Genomic DNA, 18034 nt, shown 5'->3' on the forward strand with positions numbered 1-18034 from the left:
CTATTTCTCCAAATCAGTTTAAAAATTATGGATTAAAAAAAATTGGCCCAAACAACAGACTCCCGTGACACTTCAGTAATTTGCCCATTTTATCACCAGCCCTTTGGCCAACATTTGGCTTCTTCATGGCATTGATCCACATTTATTTAGTAAGGAGCTATAGAGGTGTAAGACACCAGCTCTTTGTTATTGTGCTTCTTTGCTGTCATTACAGCAAAGCTGTTCAGCAAAAAAATCCCTAACAAAACTATGTACTTGTTCCTACCCCTCCTGGACAAATTCAAGACATCTAACTGCAGAAGCAGCTTCATTGTGGTTAAGCTAACATCCTAGATTTTGCTCAGAAGCACATCATCTTTTCCAGTGAATCTGTCATTTGGGCTGAAATTCCTTACAGAGTATGGCTGTCACAGGTAGTGTTTCAAATACATTTGTAATACAGCTGTACTGTGAAGACCTTCGGCCACAAAAGTACCCATTCTTCATCCTTCTGCAGTTTGCAGCCTTGATCATTATAATTACATCAAAAGGCAAACTTCCTTGTTTCATTCTCCTTAAATGACAGACTCTCCCTGATTAATAAAAGATTTGTGTGCTCTTCAGAAAATCAACACACAGAATCATAATAATCATATGGAAAGTAGGAAATTTAAACTTGAAATGTCAACCTTAATTCTTACTTATGTTAAAACTAAGCAATTGATTTTGCATTTCAATGTTTCAGTTAATGTCCTTTTTCACAGAAGTTATAACATAATTTCAATAATGTAGAACTACCCTGAAATGGTCTTTTTATTTTCTAAGCAGGAAAAGGTGAGCTCTTTGTCACTGAGCTTCACAAACATACCTTGAAAGCTGAGTCTGAACGATCGGGGTAAAGCCCAGTTTCTAAAGAGTAGATACTCTGGCAAGGGCATTTGTCATTTCTTGGACAACTGTTTACACATTATGTGATATTCACACATTATGTTATGCTGCTGTACATGCTTGCCATCACATTTCTCACTTACTTTTGTTATTTGGTTCTTTATGTTTCAAAACCAGTGAGATTTAATGGCCAATCATACACTGCAAGGCACTTATCTCAAAGGAAACAATGAAAATTTGTTTCAGGCCTCTTATGCTATTCTGTCAAGGACCATAAAGAAACACGTATCTCAATTTGCAAAACAGTGCACTGTGTGATGAACTCTGCACTCTCACTACATGATTTCTTTCCTTTGGTCTGTTTGTTCTGGTCCCCAAAGGACTCTGAAGAGTTTTTAAAAAATAAAAAGCCTCAACCAACCCCAAAAACCCCCAAACTTAGTGCTACCGGATAGCTTTCAATCTTGGTTTTAGAAAGAAAAGGCAGGAAACCTTTCTTCATTTAAAGAGATTTAGGAAGGTTACAAATGAATAAATAATTTGAGTAAAAATGACTAAAACTTTGGGTATATATAGTTGCAATACTACTTTTATGAGGATAATTTCTTCTGTGCTGAAATTCAGGTTTATCACTTATGGAGTAATTGGCCAAAATACAGAAACAAATATCATGCTGCTCCCTGACTGGGCAGTTTATCATATCTAGAAACAGAAGTAATGTAAACTGTCTTAACTGAAAAACCTTTAAGTACTGACATCTGACATCTCACATGTTTGACTGCAAAGGAAAGCTTAATCACATTAAAGCAAATTTGGATGCACTGTCAAGTGAGAGAATGTCAAGTTACAAATGTATGAGAGTAAAGGATTGGTCATCTGGCTGTAAGAACATGGATTAAATATTATATTTTAAAACAGATATTGCCTTTTCCTTGCCTACTACTTTCTATTACTACTAGCAATTCTGGTAACAGTAAAAGCTGCTTAACTACACAGAAGTTTAAAAGACTGACTAAAAAGTTAGTCTTTGGTCAGTATACAGTGATTTCTTACTCATCTTATGATAGCATAATTCCTTCATCTTTGTAGAAAATACCTATGACTATGGAACTTTGGAAAAGAGGGAAGAAGGGAAACGTATAAGAAATGCAGGTCAACTCAGAAACAAAAACCAAACTTCAACCCCTACAATTCAGGTTGTGGGAAGTCCAGATGTGACCTGAACACAGATTTCACAACACAAGTTAATATGCTGTGTTTTGCTAATGCTGCCTAAACATTAGCAGGAAAGTATTACGGGTTATGGAATATAAGTATTCTTCATAAATTGGACACATTTCAATTGAGATACATATGGACTTTTTTTACTTTTTAAAATCTGACTAAAGACAATGTAAAGAAACTGGTGAGATTCTGCATCTTCTCTCAAAACAACTTTATTAAGCTTCACTTCTTTATTAGCTGTTCTAGCTGCATGTGCTATTAACAAAGTGACCCATATTTCATCCTTGAAAGAGCAGAGTTACTTAGGAAAAGAACTCTCTTTATAAATCAAAGTACTTATGAAGAGTCAGTGATTGCAGAACTGTTTAAAAAAAAGCACTAAACTTCCTTATGGTGCTTATTGCAGTACCTGTACAGCACAACGTATTATAGAATTTCAAAAAGTGTGTCTTTGAAGAAGCTCTAACGAAATAATTATACCATGTTGACCCATATAATATACACATATTCTATTTTTAAAAATGTAGGTGTCTGTGTGTATATAGACACACATCATATCCACACACAGAGATATACGCATATACATTGCCAAAAACACAGTCTTTATCTACCCAATCTATAAATGTGTTCATTCAGCTTGTCTGGGGATAATTAAAGGCAAGGAGCATTTACCTCAATGTGGGTAATGACCATTTCTCTGACAACATAAGCAATTGTGCAGTCTTCAGAGTGGCACCTGACACGGAAGCAGCCATATTCCATTACATCTGGTGGATCAGGCCAATACTGATGACACTTGGTCTGTAAGAGAAATTAGGCACATGTCAAGACTGTTGTTTTCAGCCCTTCCATTTCCAGCCTTCCTTTTTGTGTTGTTGTTCAGGGAATTCAAGGAATGGTACAAAATCTGTTTTAGCTTGCTGGTTAGACTTTTTCCCATTCAAATTGAAAAATAACAGGACAAAATAGGCTAAGTTCCCCATAAACTTCTGTTTTAGTGATTTATAATAAATATTCAGGTAAATTGGCTGCATAATACTTTGTCTGCTGCTTATCTGTAATTGCAAGAATGACTTCTCAAGGCGCAATGTGGGAGAATAAAGATGCATTTATTCTGTTTTAAGAAAAGAAGTGCAGGGGTTAAATGTCAAACTAACTTTAGCCATCTAATAGCAGGTTACAGCAAAGGCAAAACCACACTTTTCTTCAAAGTGAACAATGAAAGGACAAGAGGCAACTCTAAAGAAGCTATAAGGGAAATTCTGACTAGATGTTGGCAAAAATATTCCACAAAGAAGGACAAGTACAGAAACAAAAAGCCCTATGATAATGTGGAATCTCCACCTGTGGAAATTATTAAAATTTTGATGTGACACTGCAACTTGCACAAAGTTCAAAGTTATTTTAGTCTGTAACTTTTAAATTGATAGAGTCACATGAGCTGGAATTTTTGGAAAATTAAAATTTCTTGATTTTATCTTTAATAAAATCCAAGTTTTCACAGGTTTGAAATCCAAATTATAACCATTATGCCTGAAAGTTTTACAGTGCTAATTTATCTTAACTACTTTCCCCTTCAAATTTAAGCCAAAATAATATATTCATTTCTGAAAAAAATGAACATTACTGAGGAGAAAAAAAAAAATCCTATCATACAAATCTTAATACCATTGGAAAGAGATAGTCTGGAATGTAAAACCTCCAGTACTAGGAAAGTGTTTGGCATTTGCCTCTGGGAATATTCTTAACAAGAGTATACATATTTTTCTATACCTGCAAGTTCACCCACAAAGTGGCCAAATCTAAATAACTTCTGAAAGCAAACAAAACTCATAAATGAGTCTGGTGTACAAAGGTATCAGCAGGATGATTAGAAGCTATCAACAATTGCCTTGAAGTTTCCAACTACCTGTATGAACTCCAGACTATTATTAATCTGTGTTCCTCCTCAATACAAAGAAATTATTACACCAATACAATCAAAAGAGGAAGGGAGCATTTCTATGTCAGGTGATGTTCAATAATGTCTGCTTCCATGAGCAGCTACACAATGTGACTGTGGTTAAAACCTGATTGTTGCTTAACTCCACTTCCTTGTATCTCAATATTTATGCTGTTTAAGACCTAAAAAAAAAAATACTCACTCCCTTGCTTTCTAAAAACACTGGGTTTTGACTGGGATGCCAGATAAATTTGATAATGTAGGACAGATCACATACGAAATACATATAAAGGCTGCAGTGAGGGCATACAGGAGTCACCACCTTCTCCACCTCTTAAAAATCCAACTGTTGAGTTTTCAGCTTCTAAAATTTTAAAACCAATACCTTCCCATTTAATATAAAAACTTAATCTTTAAAACTACAAAAGACAAATTAAATCAAAACACATCAGATTTTCACTGTGCTATTACAAAATTCAAGGAGAGACAGAATTTATCAAAACATAATTAAAATAATTATCAAAGCAATTCTAGGAAGAAACCTGAGATGTAAATAAAAAGCTAGCTCAAGTCTGACCACTAGTAAATACCACAAAGTCAGACTCCTTTTTACAGCTAGACTACAAGGTTTGCCCAACCCACTCAATGCTTCCAGATATTTTCTGAATCTTCTGGAGAGAAACTGCCACATGGAGGCCAATGCTCACGGAGAAAAAAACAGCATGTAGTACCTGTCTGATCAGCATAACAGAGTGAATGCAGTGATTTCTTTTTTTCCGACAGCTGGTTTGTTTGCAAAGCAGCATACCAAAAAGCAAATTGAGGACTATCTGCTCTAAGTAATTCAGAGAGCCTGGCTCTCAGAAGAATAATTCAACAGAACAAGTTGGCCTCTTTTAGGGTTATTTAACCATAACAATGGAAAACAGTTCAAAGGTACAGTACACTTTTCAGCACAAAAGGGCCTGGGTACTTACCCGTCCTCGTTCGGTGAGTGTTGTTAGCATGATGATCAGTGATAATTTGTGATCCCAGACTACTTGCCAGAAGTGTGCACATGTGTGTGGAAGAGGCCCCTGAGTAGCAATGTACCGGTTCACAATGCCAGCAGAAGGAATTTCCATCTACAGAGGGAAAAAAAACACTATGATAAGTTTGCTTGTACCACTCAGGTACTTTTTTAACTTTTGCATTTCATTCAAACAAGAAGCTTTGAGGGAGGATTAAGGCAAAAAGCAGAGTAATAAGACAATCAAGATTACAATATTTTATATGAAAAACTTTTAAATCTTTAATTCAGAACAGATGTAAAGCACAGATTCTATAGTCCTTCATGCTGAACTATGAGCAGAAGATTATTAGTGAAAATGTACTTGAAAACTTGAAACTGCAAAGCTTTCTAAATTTTAATATTTAATAAGGAATGATGGCAGGGTATATACACCAAAAGTATAGCAAAAGCTGTTTATTGCCTGATATTAAACACAGGAAGTTAATAACTGAATCTGTGATTAAGGTGCTTTCTGACAGAAATATATACACATTTTGCCTCTTTTTTCTCTGACTCCTAGCCTACACTTGATTGATTAAGGAAATCAAGGCTCTAGTTTATCTTCTGGATCCTGCATAGCATAGCTATTAGGCATAAGTGGTTCTAGAGGGAAAAAGGGCTTAGTTTTTTGGAGATAACCTCAGCATTTGAAGTATATGGAAAAATAAAACTATTTTTACTGGTTAAAGACTCTGCACATATCACAGTGTATCCCTACATGGTAGCACCCACTGTGTATTAGGATGCTCACCTGTTTCACAACCTGTTCACGACTTTTTAGGTTATGAAATTTTGTAGCTTTCACATTTACCAATCCACCAAATTAAAACAAAATATCCTCATTCCCTAAAAAAGCCAATTTTTTTCTGCTTTAGTAATACAGAAAGTGAGTAAATGCAGGTCTCTGTATGACTTACATTCACGTAATTTGCATTAATGTAATCTTCATCTCCTTGCAATATTATCCTTGTGGCATCATCTGCACTCACACAAGAAAGAGGGAATAAAATTAGCAATTAAGAGACATACTTCCCCTCTATTAAGTTAAAAAAACCCCTGAGGACTTGCAGAAACACAAACAGCAGAGTACAAACAGAATAAATTACCTTTTACAAAATAAAATGACCAATTACATTACTTCAATTATATAATGAAATCTTTAATCAGCAACTACAATACAGCAGTTTTAAAAAGCAAAATAGGCAGAAACTGTACTTTAGACTCACAAGGTAGAACATCTTTGTATCTATTCTTGTCCATATTCTGAGGTACCTTTGCACATGTAACAGCCAATCCTGGTTTCTTTCTATAGAGTTGCTGCAAAGTAGAATGAAACATTATAGGATTTGGGGGATGTGATTATGCTATACACACACTAATTACATTCACACAAAAATGCATAGACTGAAAAAAATTCCATATTTTCTTCAATGTTTTTCCTATCCGTCTGCAAAATTCACTTGAGAGGTGCTTGTATTTAACATGACAAGAATTTCTGTTACTGCTAGTCCATCAGGACAGCTAGAAGAATTTCTGGGAAAAAAGCAAAACCAGCATGTGAGCACCATTGATATAAACCACTGCTCTGCAAGTTTGCCTTTTGCTTTTAGAACTGCAGACCAGAAGGACAACAGTGGTTGAGGGTGGAACAAGGGAGCAGTGAATAGCATCAGAACAAACAAAATAGCTGCAGACTTATTCTCTGGAATCAACTATAACATAAAAATTTCAGAAAAGTTTATGCATCCAATTCAATCCTGCAAGTACCTAAAAAACCACAACTCCAATGTATCACAATCTCTTAATATGTGACTTTGCTTTTGGGCCAACCCCTATGTTGCAGACTTTATCTGGAGTAAATGGACATATGAAATGAGGTCTATATAATGTGTGTATAACCAAAATTTTGAAGTTGGTGTAAGGTTAATGGCTGGACTCTATTATCTTGGAGGTGTTTTCAAACCCTAATGACTTTTGCTTCTATGTACATCAAACACGACAAAAAAAAGGCACAGAGGGGAAACAACAGCAACAAAACCAAACAAACCCACAAGAACTGTAATTATACAACTATAGCTTTTGTGTATTAAATATGCATGAAAGCACCTTACAACCGAGTTATTAAATTTAGCTGTGCCAGAGTTTTATATCCTTCACTGAACACTTACCAAAGAGTTCATTATATATGAACTCACATGTTTAATGAAGATTTTGAATATTGTTCTATATACAAAATGGAATGAAACAAATAGGAGGCTAAAATACCCTACTTTCTGGTTAAGAGAAAAAGAGCAACATGCAAAAATATTTATTCTACTGAGATTTGTTGGATCTTAAAACTCTGTATTTAAAGCTCACTGCACTTTTCGACTTATACAACATAAACAAGCCAGAGAAGAAAGATAATATATGTAATGGAAAAGCTTCTATCTGTTATAAGTCAAGCTCCACTTTATTAGATCCAGGTTGCAATTTCTGCCTTTTTTAGGAAGACAAGAAAAATAATTTTAAGTCAAGTAACCATTCTTGAGCTTCACTGTCGTCTGGTAAACTATCACTTGCTATTGACAGACTTCTTAAATTCTGACTAAATTGAGGAAGATATTCTGGAAAAACTTGATTATTCACAGTCTACTGGCTAATTATTTACTATTTTACTGAACTGAATGAAGAGTTTGAGTCACCAAAGCTGATGAGGAGACACTGCCATTGCCTCTGCTTCTGAAGATCACTAACAACAAACTCAAAGCAAGAAGATCACTAAGCTGTACCCTAGTTTATTATATTTCAAAAAGCTTTTGCAGTTTTTCTGTAAAATCCTTTTATAAACAGTGCCATAAAAATGATAAAATATAGGATCAAATATCCTATGAATATCATAATATCATATATCAGAATATCATAAAGGATCAAATATCCTATGAAGTTCACTACAGGAAATTTGTGTACAAATTTAGTCAATAATTTGACAGTTAGGAAGATATTGAAAGGTCAGTTCATATTTTTGAGCTATTCCTTCAATAGGCAACAGATTCATTGTAATTGCTGCATTGTATCCAGTACTGTGGATTTTGGAAAGCAGTTATGAACCAGTGTCTACAATTCCTTAAAACCAGGGGAATTTTAATTCTCAGAAATCATAGAGAGAAAGGAATTTTCATAAAAAGAGTGCTTATACAATATACAAACCACAGCTCTTCAGCTGTTACCATGAAATTTTCCAGCTTTAAAAAGAGACAGTGAAGGAAAAAAATATCAAAAGGAGAAAGAAATTTTAGTGTTGTTCTACAAGTTTTCAGTGACAGAAGGGGTTACTCCAGAACTCAATGCCAATTTTATAAATCATAATAAACTAAGGTTTATTCAGAGCTACTACAAGTGTTTGAATCTACAACAGTAAAGCAAGCACAAACATACATACTGCACTCCACTGACATTAGAGAAGCAGATGAATTATCCTTTGGAATTTCTTACACTAACTCTGAAGAAACTAATTCAATAAAATATAAAATATTTTATTAGCTAGTTTTCTATGACCTTCCTTGCTAACATATTGAAGAACATAGAAAAGGAAACAAAGTACAAGACTGACCTCTGTTAAAATCCCACTACTCTACCTAATTAAACAACTGCAAAAAAATACTGATTTAGTGAACTTGGGGTACTTGAGCCAGAAACATATTCATTTAAAGACATTTCTCTCAGCAAATGGTATTTTGTGTTAAACTTAAAACTCATTCTTCCCTATTGTAAGTAGTGAAGTGTGAAACTGTTGGGCAAGTGAAATTGTTGCTGTCTTGAGATAAGATTGAACAGGAACAATGAGATTTGCAACTAATTACAGCCCCTCAATTCTCCCTGGTTACAGCTACTGTTCTACCCTAACAGCATTACAGAGATAAGTATTACCTACCTCAAACTGAATAAGGACAGTCCCACTTTCTAGCCCTCTTCTTAGCTGCTCCATAGACTCCTCCAGTGTATCACCACCATATTCAGAACAGACAGGAAGAATAGATTCTGGCAGAGTGTGGGAATCAGCTTCATCTTCTGATATGGGATCCACAAACTGTTTGACCACTGAAAGATGCATATGAAGTTATAATAGAGCATTAATGTGTTTTTTGCAGATATAAAAATTTACCAGCTTGAAATAAGAACAGTTTGCAAAACCTCAGAAAAGCAAATAGCGACACATTTAATCACATTTCTTTTTGTATTATATTACTGTAGAAACTATAAACAGTATAATGTCCCTAAGACCTTTCTGAAAGAAACTCCAAATGCCTGTTTATGAAGGCAAAGAACTTGAATTCCTAGCACAAGGAGGTTTTTGCAACCTTGTCTTACCTAATGAACTGCTAAATAGACTAATGAAACACCACATCCACCACGGTAAAAAACAAGGAAGTTTAACCTAAAAAAGTGTAGATCATAATTAGTGGAATATTTCTACAAGACACTTCTTTCAGTTTGGACCTCCAACAGCAAAACAAAGGCAAAAATCCCTTCATCACACTCCTTTGCCATTAGAGAAGACAAAGAATTATCTTTTGCAATTTCTTATGCTAGCATTGAAGAAATGAACTAAAGTTAACAAGAATTATTAGTCCATTTTCTACAACATTCCTTGCTATTGAAGAACATGACAAACATTCAAGAAGTAATCTGCATAGCAGTTTTGTCTCTATGAAATGTATTGTATCACCAGACATGTCCAGCTGTGGTTATCCTCTGCAGTGATGGGAACACATCATACCTGCCAAACTTCAGAGAATTAGGAGCTGGTTATGCTCATGCCTACAAAAAATGACTGCTATGGGGCCACAGGTCACCTTTAGATAACAGCAGATTTCTCTTATCTGCAAGTTGGAAGGGGACTAGAAAATTAAGGGAAAACTAAATGCTGCATAAAGCCAGTGGAAAACAAAATAAAGAGCCCATCTATCGTAGAAACACAAGAAGTTTTAAATAAAGCCAATGTTACAGAAGTACATATCACTTAGGCTATTTCATTACCTCTTATTTCCTAGTAATGCCTAATCCCCTCAGAAACTCTGTGCAATTGTGTGTGCTAATGTCTTACCATACCTTTTAAGGAAAGCAAATAACAAATTTACAGTTTGACATCATCTAAAAGCTCTTGGGATCTACAGGTGTTTAAATATGGAGCAAGCAATGCCAAGCTGGATGAATTTTCCATTTTTAAACAGGTTTAAGACCCTGCATATTTCAAAGATTGTCTCCTCTTTGCAGGCAGCAGCTCTGCAAGCAACCAGCACAAGTTTATCTCAGTATTGTCACAAAATGTCTACTGCAAGAATGCAGTGAGGAGCAGCTTATTTGACCTGTTTCATCACATAATTGGGCAGGGGAACAGCCCATGAGTTTTTGCAAATCTGCAGCTGGGGGGGCTTTAAAATTATGCCTTATTTACAAAAAAAACCAACACCCCACGTCACTAATTTTTTTTTTTCAAGGGACTATTTATTCTCAGAGATTTTTGGAACAAAAAGTAAGAAGAAATTCTAACTTGCAAGACTCTTTGTAGCAGTGGTAAAACCTACATAGTTTAAACTACTTGTACTACTAATTCAAATTTAGTGAGATCTACTCTTTGCACAAACCTATTCCAAGTGCACTGAGAACATGTTTATGCAAACAGAAGAGAGTACACCACCAATCATAAGAGCAACAATCTCAAAAACATTAGAAGTGAATAAAATTAGCCCAGTTACCTTTCCTCCTGACCAAAAGTGCAAGTTCTCTCGTGTGAGATTCTCTGCTGGCTTTTATGAACATGACCACCTGGTCATGCGTGTGCTCTGAGATATCTCGGCCATTAATTAATACTATCTGATCACCTTCATTCAGCTTTGGAATGCATTTATCAGCCTGTTTCAAGACCAAAGAAACACATTAATGTCATCACAACCAGTTGTACAAGCAGGAACATATCAGGATAATAAGTAAATCATGTAAAAAAAGTCTTCACTGTTCTCCTGGCAACATTTCATATTCTCTATCAGAGGTTCTGTCAAAGGTTTCAGCTCTAAAGCTCTCATGCTTCAAAGCCTCCCCCTGACAATAAGGAACAAACAATTCAAACAACATATTGATAGCTTTAAAAGGAATTCACATTAATCAAACGGCCATCATCAGATTGCTCTCAAAGATCTGTATTTCAGACTCCAAGCCTCAACAACTCTGAATTTCTGGATAAAGTGTTTTGGGCACATGAGATAATCCAGTTCACTTTTCATGCAGTGAATACTAAGAAGTCCAAACATGATTTTTACTAACATGATTTAAGTAACATGATATACCCCAGGCATACACTTTTTAAATTTCAAAGATATCCACACACATTTCATATCTTTGTTACTTTGTAGAGTCTTCTTTAGATTTAGAATACCTGCTGGACTCCAGGGTTTATTTGGCTTTTTTTTTTGCCACAGATCTTTGTATGCTTAGCCCCATGTCGAGCACAAAGCAATTAAAGCTAGGGCCAGAATATGATGATGATTCTACAAGGATGTCTAACGAACTATAGAGCACCTCTTGCATGAAGGAAGACTCAGAGAGCTGGGAGTATTTAGCCTAGAGAAGAAAAGGCTCAAGGGGATTTTGCAATGTACATAAATACTTAAATGGAAGACACAGAGATGATGAAGCCAAATTCTCAGCAGTGCTCAGTGACAGGATAAGAGGCAAAGAGCTCAAAATGGAACACAGGAATCTCCATTCAAGCATCAGGAAACAGTTCTACTGCTGTGGTGACTGAGCACTCCAGCAGGTTGCCCAGAGATATTGTGGAGTCTCCCACCTCAGAGCCCTTAAAAGCCATCTGGATATGGTCCTGGGCAACTGACTCTAAATGATTCTTGAGCAGAGGGGATTGGACAAGAGGACCTCCAGGTCCCTTCCAACTTTCTGTGCTTCTCTAATAAGAATATGCAGGATTTTACAATCTTTGAGTGTCAAGTAATGTAACAATTTTTCATAATTTCTATCCTAATCTTTATTTTGTCTAGGAAGTCTCCAGCTACACAAGTGATATATAAATACTTCATTTCATTTATTGTATTCATGAGATATAGACCTTTATTGTTTTTATTTTTTCACAGGTGTTCCCTGTATTTCCTTCAAAGCCAGCACAGCTTCCTTGAGCTTTATTCATCCAATATTATTAGCCCTACCAAACAACCACTACCAATCCCCTATGAACAAGATATTAAAATTGAATCCAATCCCGATTGTGTCCTGCACTGATGGCTCCTAATATATTGATATTAGCAACTAGTAAATAAGAGATGGAAAGAAGAAATTATAACCAAAAAAAAAATCAACAAGATAAAAAATGCAGAATAAAAAAAAATAGAGGCAAGAATGTCAGGAAAATAAATTGGGAGTAATTTGTACCAGCAAACAAAGTTAAGGAAAAATTAAGACCTGTCTTAGTGCCAAAAAACAGACAAAGAAGAAGAGAAAGAAGCAAGAGAGAAGAAAGATGCATGTAAGAGGAAAAATCCCATGCAGAAAAGCTAATTAAAAATTTAAAGAAGGAATAATTGCCCCCAACTTTTTCTATAGAAATAAGGAAACAAGATAATGAAGGATAGGGAAGATTGACAATGATTCATAAAAAATGTAAACAGTAAAAGAATGGGAATTAAGAACATCCATGATGTTCTTCAACACTGATTTAACTAGGTATTCACAGGTCCCTAAGAAAACCCTTGCCATATTTTGTACAATTTACAAAGGCAAGACTAAAGAATGTAACTATGAATGACTAATTTAATCACTCTTAAATATTGTTACGTTTTTCTCTCTGAAATAGAAAAATTTGAAAATATAGGTGATAAAAAGACTATATCAGGTCAGTCTAGGAGAGTCAAGACGTCAGCAAGAACTGGGAAGGAATGGTTTTGGATCTCCTATATTTGCCTATAATTTACATTTCTCAGCTGGCTGCTATTAGCCTTTACTACAGAGACTAATATATTAGCTCAAACAAACTTTCTTAATCATGTGATATGTTAATGCATCAGCTTTCTTATTTGAATCATCTGACTATATAAAATATATCTCAAAGGAGAATTAATTCCTCCTATGCAAGCATAATTTATAGACTTTTCAGAGTCTGAGCTTTTCCAGGCAATTTCTTATGTCAAAGGCTCTCTGTCCTATTGATACACACAAGGTGTCATTTTCTGCTAATCACCTGCTATTGCTCCAAGGAGCATGCATGCTCTTTTTCCATTAAAAGTTCTATTAAATGAAACTACAATGACCTTTTTAGCACCTGAGAGCATTAATACTGTTTGTGAAAAAATCTGTATAGAACTTTAATTTTAAAAAACCCTCTAACCAAACAGATGCAATAAATGGTTGCTCCTTCACTAAAATGTGCTTTCACAAAAATTTTGGGTACTCCATCCTTCAATTTTCCCAGCATACTACATTGCTGCTTTATTAGAAGATTTTTTTTTAAAGGATGTGAAAAGGAAAATGTTGCCTTATTTTGGGGAGTAGGTTTGCTTCCCCTCCTCTACAAAAAATGCACATATTTTTGTAGGAAAGTGAGAAAAAGGTGGCCTACAAACCTGAGAAATAATCTTAGCAAATAATATTATCGAATAGCATCCCTGAAGACAGTTTACAGGGTAATGAGGGAATCCAGAGGACGTTAAAATCGGAGAAATAAAGGTAGGGCATAACTGAGCTAAAATAATATCAAAATGCATTCCATAGACTTAAATTTGAACTTTGAAATATCAGCTACATTTCATGAAACAGTAAAGAACAGGTAAAATTTTGTTTATCGAAAACAATATCATCAATGTTAACACCGCTATGCTCTAAAATTAAGTATATTATTTTCCTCTTGCTACAATATTACATGATTTCCCTAACAGTGCTACTGAGTATTACATATTGGATAGCTGCTTCCAATTTTTTTCTGCAATCCTGGTAACTTGCTCACTTGTTGGTTTACCAGACTAGAGAGATAATTGGTTGCTTGTCCATGTCTATGACACCAAAGGGCGACACTTCAATGAAGTGTTTAAAGTTGGAAGTCCAGCCCTTTTTCAATCCAAGAGAAAAAAATACAGATCAATACATTCCAGAAGACCAGCCGAATCTGCCAAAGAAAATGACTGCCTCTGGAATAACTGCTTTCATTCTCTAATTGCAGAATGAGCATGTTTGCTCTATATAATTTCAGAATATCAAATCACCCTTAGAATATTTACTAGGTTGACCATGAAATGTCTTAGGAACTGTTTTATTTTCAATTCCTAGATATAAGTTATTATCATTTCCTACCAAACACTTTTTCAAATAATTATTATAGCTCATAAAGGAGTGCTATGAACTGTGTAAGTCAGACCAAAAATCATAAATGTGACAAAAATATAACTTCTCAAGCAATCTGTTTCAGTTGGATTAGCATCATGACATTTAGATATAAGTCCTGTGACTGCTTATCAAATTTCAGAAGAGTCAGAAGATTCAGAGTGCACTGTATTTTTAGGATTAAGTCAGTAATATTTCCTAATAAGTCTGCACTGAAATTATTTTATGAGAGTTAGGAAATATAGTTTGGAAAAAAAGGCAAGTGAAATATTTGATATAACATTTGTCCTCACAAATTTATGTAATAATTATATAGAAAAAAGTTTAAAAATATTTTATGTTCCTAGTATTATTATTTCACAATTTAACAGAAGAACTCAATGACTCTGCTGATTCTTATAAACATTTCACCCAGTCTATAAATATTTCCATAAGCAAAAAGTCTATGGAAAAATAGGAACAGAGCAAATATATGCTCCCTCTCTCCTGCCAAGTACTCTCCCATCCTATAAATAATTTTAGCCCTAAGGATTTCCTCAGACTATTGTGGCTAGCTTAGTTAATAACAATAGCTTTTTTCCCCAAGTATTTGACCTGCCCTGACCACACACAAAATTATTTTAACCACACATCCTTTGTCAAGGAGTTTCACAGGTCTACTATCTTCTGCACAAAGAAATACTTCACCAAACATGAAGAACCTGACCTTCACAAACTTAATTCTTAATTTAGTAGTCCATATTTCTGCTGGAATTCCTTTTTCACAGTGCTCCTAATCTTGCAGATCCCTACTACATCTCCCTCAAACCAGCTATTTTTTCTAGGGTGCAGGGGCCCAAATTATTGACTTCTTCAGTAAATGGTGTTCCTTTTCCCCAGTTCTTGCCCCTCATCAAGCATTTTCCAGTTCAGGATGCACTTTTTGAGATGACAGGAGAACACAAATATACTTTCTACTTATATCTGGTTTGACAAACTCTTCCAGATCTTTTAATCTTTGGTTTAAGAAATCACCGGTTAAACCAATTCCTGATGAGAACAGTTCTGCTGCTATCTCATACTGGCTACAGGTGTCCAAATTTCTGTGACAGACAGACCTTTGAGAGGTGGAAGGAGTAGCAATGGAAGGGATTGAAAGTGTCAAGAATTTACTTACAGGTGATCCTGGAGTTATTCTTGATACCAGCAGTGGCATTTTCTGATCTATTCCACCCTAGAGGAATGTCAAGTAAATAGCAACCATAAATCTATCATTAAGAATAAGCAGCATTTAACAGAAATAATTGCTTATTTTCTTTTTATATATATTTTTTTATGCTGTGCCATCATGGACAGGGTTGGTAGGATTGGATTTTCATCAGTAAATGGGGAATTATGGGGTAGGTTGTGGTGTCCTTAAATGTACCAATTTCCAGTAAACTAGATTGGATGACTCTTTCAGGCCATATATTTTAATAGGCATAAACAGATAAAATGGAACATTTTTTGTAACTCTGTGCTTGAAGCAAGCCTAATTAAACATTTGAAATTCCAAGGCAGCCAGTTTTCTTAGATTTTGTGACAAATGTGCAAGGAATTTGGTAGGATCAAAGTTCCAGACAACTGTACTCCTTCAGTCTCTTTACATCACCAATAAACAGCCAAGGTGAAATGACCAAACTCTACTCTAATTTTGATATTATGGCACATTTATAATACTCTGCTTAAATGGAATTTCAGTGAGGGAATGTAAAACATTTACAATGTTTGTCAATTATCAATACTAATTTAAATTTTCTTCACAAATTAGTTTTCACATTTTCAATATGATTTCTAATGGGTATAATTAAATGGAACAGCACAAATTATTTTTTTTAATAATACAGAGGTCCAATTTTCCAAAAGTCAATGCCTTAAATTAGGCTTTTGAGTTCATATTTCAACAGCCAAATATGCAGTGTGCCTTGGATATGTGCCATGCCCATAATATATGCAACTGAAAACCAGAGAACTATTAGATCCTTATTTCTGTAAGTGTTGCTTTAGCACTTAAGGATTAGGCTGCCACTTCTAAAAACTCTCAGTCCATAGGACATTCCTGTAAAACAGACTGCTTTCTCCAAATCATTATACTAAAAAAAGTTTAAAAATTATGAAGTAAAAACATCTTATCCATAAAGCATTTAAAAATAATTAAAAGACAGCTGGTTTACCTTTAGATTAAATCCAAACTTCCCTTCTTCATCTGGTATGATACGCACCAAAAGTAAATCTCCCTCAATTAGGTCATTCTGCAATATATAGAAAAAGAAAGAAAATATTCTGATTTTTAGAAGAAAATATCAGCAAATTAGATAACAGTGCATCCAAATTTAGAAGTGCTGAACAAAAATACTCTATGTAAATACACCTTTGAAATAGGAAGAGGATATGGTTGTAGAATATACCTAGGGTAGCAACTTTTTAAATAGTAAAAATAACAACGTACATCTCAGCAAACGTTTTCTGGTTGCTCTGTCCTAACAGTTACTCTCAGCTTTCCTTCCCAATTGATAAATCCTATTGGAGTTCCAACGTGTTGTCATTAAAAGCTTAGGTGCAACATATGAACAGAAATTATTCTACTCCAAGAACTATAAAGTGACCATTTTCCCCTTGACTTTTCTCCTTTAAATAGGTTTGTATTTATGCAACAGATTCACAAGGCAGAATTAAGAAGTGCCAGCAGCTAACAGAAATGTTGGAAATGACAGAACTATTCTAACTGATTTTAATTAGTTGCTTTAATTAATTCTAAGTGCCCACTTTTAGGCAGAACCCCTCTGGAACAGGCTGGGGAAGTAATGATCCACGACCATAATGTTAGCAGGGAGCAGCTGCTCTCCAGCCAAGTCAGAACTCAAAAGGATGATGTTTAGCCATCCTTAAGAGATGCCTGGGATAAAGCAAAGCTGTGTCTGCTTTTCAGACAGATAGCAACTTAGTTAGCTGATATTTTTTTCCCTTGGAAGAAACAAGATTTAATAATGTAAGGATTTCTACTCCACTAGGAACTTTCCCTGAAGCTTCTAGAACGCTGGACACTTTGGAAACCAATGCACTTGGTAAGCTTGTCTATCACACAACCTTGGATAAATATGAGTAGCAACATGAGATCTACTCTGATTACTACATAAAATATGTCCATCCTGAAATACAGCCACCACTTTGCACATTCCCAAACTGCAGCTCAAAGTCACACTCCCTGCTAGCCCTGACACACAAGTGCACACACCTTATCGCAGTAGTACTGGCTGGAGTCTTCTGTCGAGCTGCTTTTCGTAACGTTGTCATACGTTTCTAGGAACTGCTTATCCACCCCTTCCAGTGGGTAAGAGCCAGAAATGTTGCCAACTCCATTGGGAGACCGAGCCAAGGCTTTAGGTGAGAGACGGGTCAGAGAGCTCCGCGTCGGACTGTTTCCCAATACGTTCCTTTATTTTGAAAGGATAAATATTATAAAGGTACTGTTATCCAAATTTTTAAATTAAAGTATTTAAAAAGAGCAAGTTCTAAGACTTAAAAGATTTAACACCACTACTTAGTGGAAGTGCAGGGAAACAGGACTG

General features: G+C 35.2%; 1 protein-coding gene across 3 annotated transcripts in view; it reads right to left on the minus strand.

Annotated features, from left to right (window-relative positions):
* PTPN3 (protein tyrosine phosphatase non-receptor type 3) overlaps positions 1–18034 on the minus strand; it is a 157224-nt gene that overhangs the window by 10674 nt on the left and 128516 nt on the right. For all 3 annotated transcript variants that reach the window (XM_039711167.1, XM_039711168.1, XM_039711169.1), the window contains 9 exons: positions 17701–17899; positions 16640–16717; positions 15604–15660; positions 10823–10979; positions 8998–9164; positions 6311–6401; positions 6002–6063; positions 5011–5157; positions 2764–2892 (listed from right to left, as the gene is read on the minus strand). In XM_039711167.1, coding sequence (XP_039567101.1) covers positions 2764–2892; positions 5011–5157; positions 6002–6063; positions 6311–6401; positions 8998–9164; positions 10823–10979; positions 15604–15660; positions 16640–16717; positions 17701–17899 — 1087 coding nt within the window. The remainder of the gene's footprint in view (positions 1–2763; positions 2893–5010; positions 5158–6001; positions 6064–6310; positions 6402–8997; positions 9165–10822; positions 10980–15603; positions 15661–16639; positions 16718–17700; positions 17900–18034) is intronic.

The sequence above is a fragment of the Passer montanus genome, unplaced genomic scaffold (genome assembly GCF_014805655.1).
Source record: "Passer montanus isolate IOZ18808 unplaced genomic scaffold, ASM1480565v1 scaffold24, whole genome shotgun sequence".
In the NCBI taxonomy this organism is placed as follows: domain Eukaryota; kingdom Metazoa; phylum Chordata; class Aves; order Passeriformes; family Passeridae; genus Passer; species Passer montanus.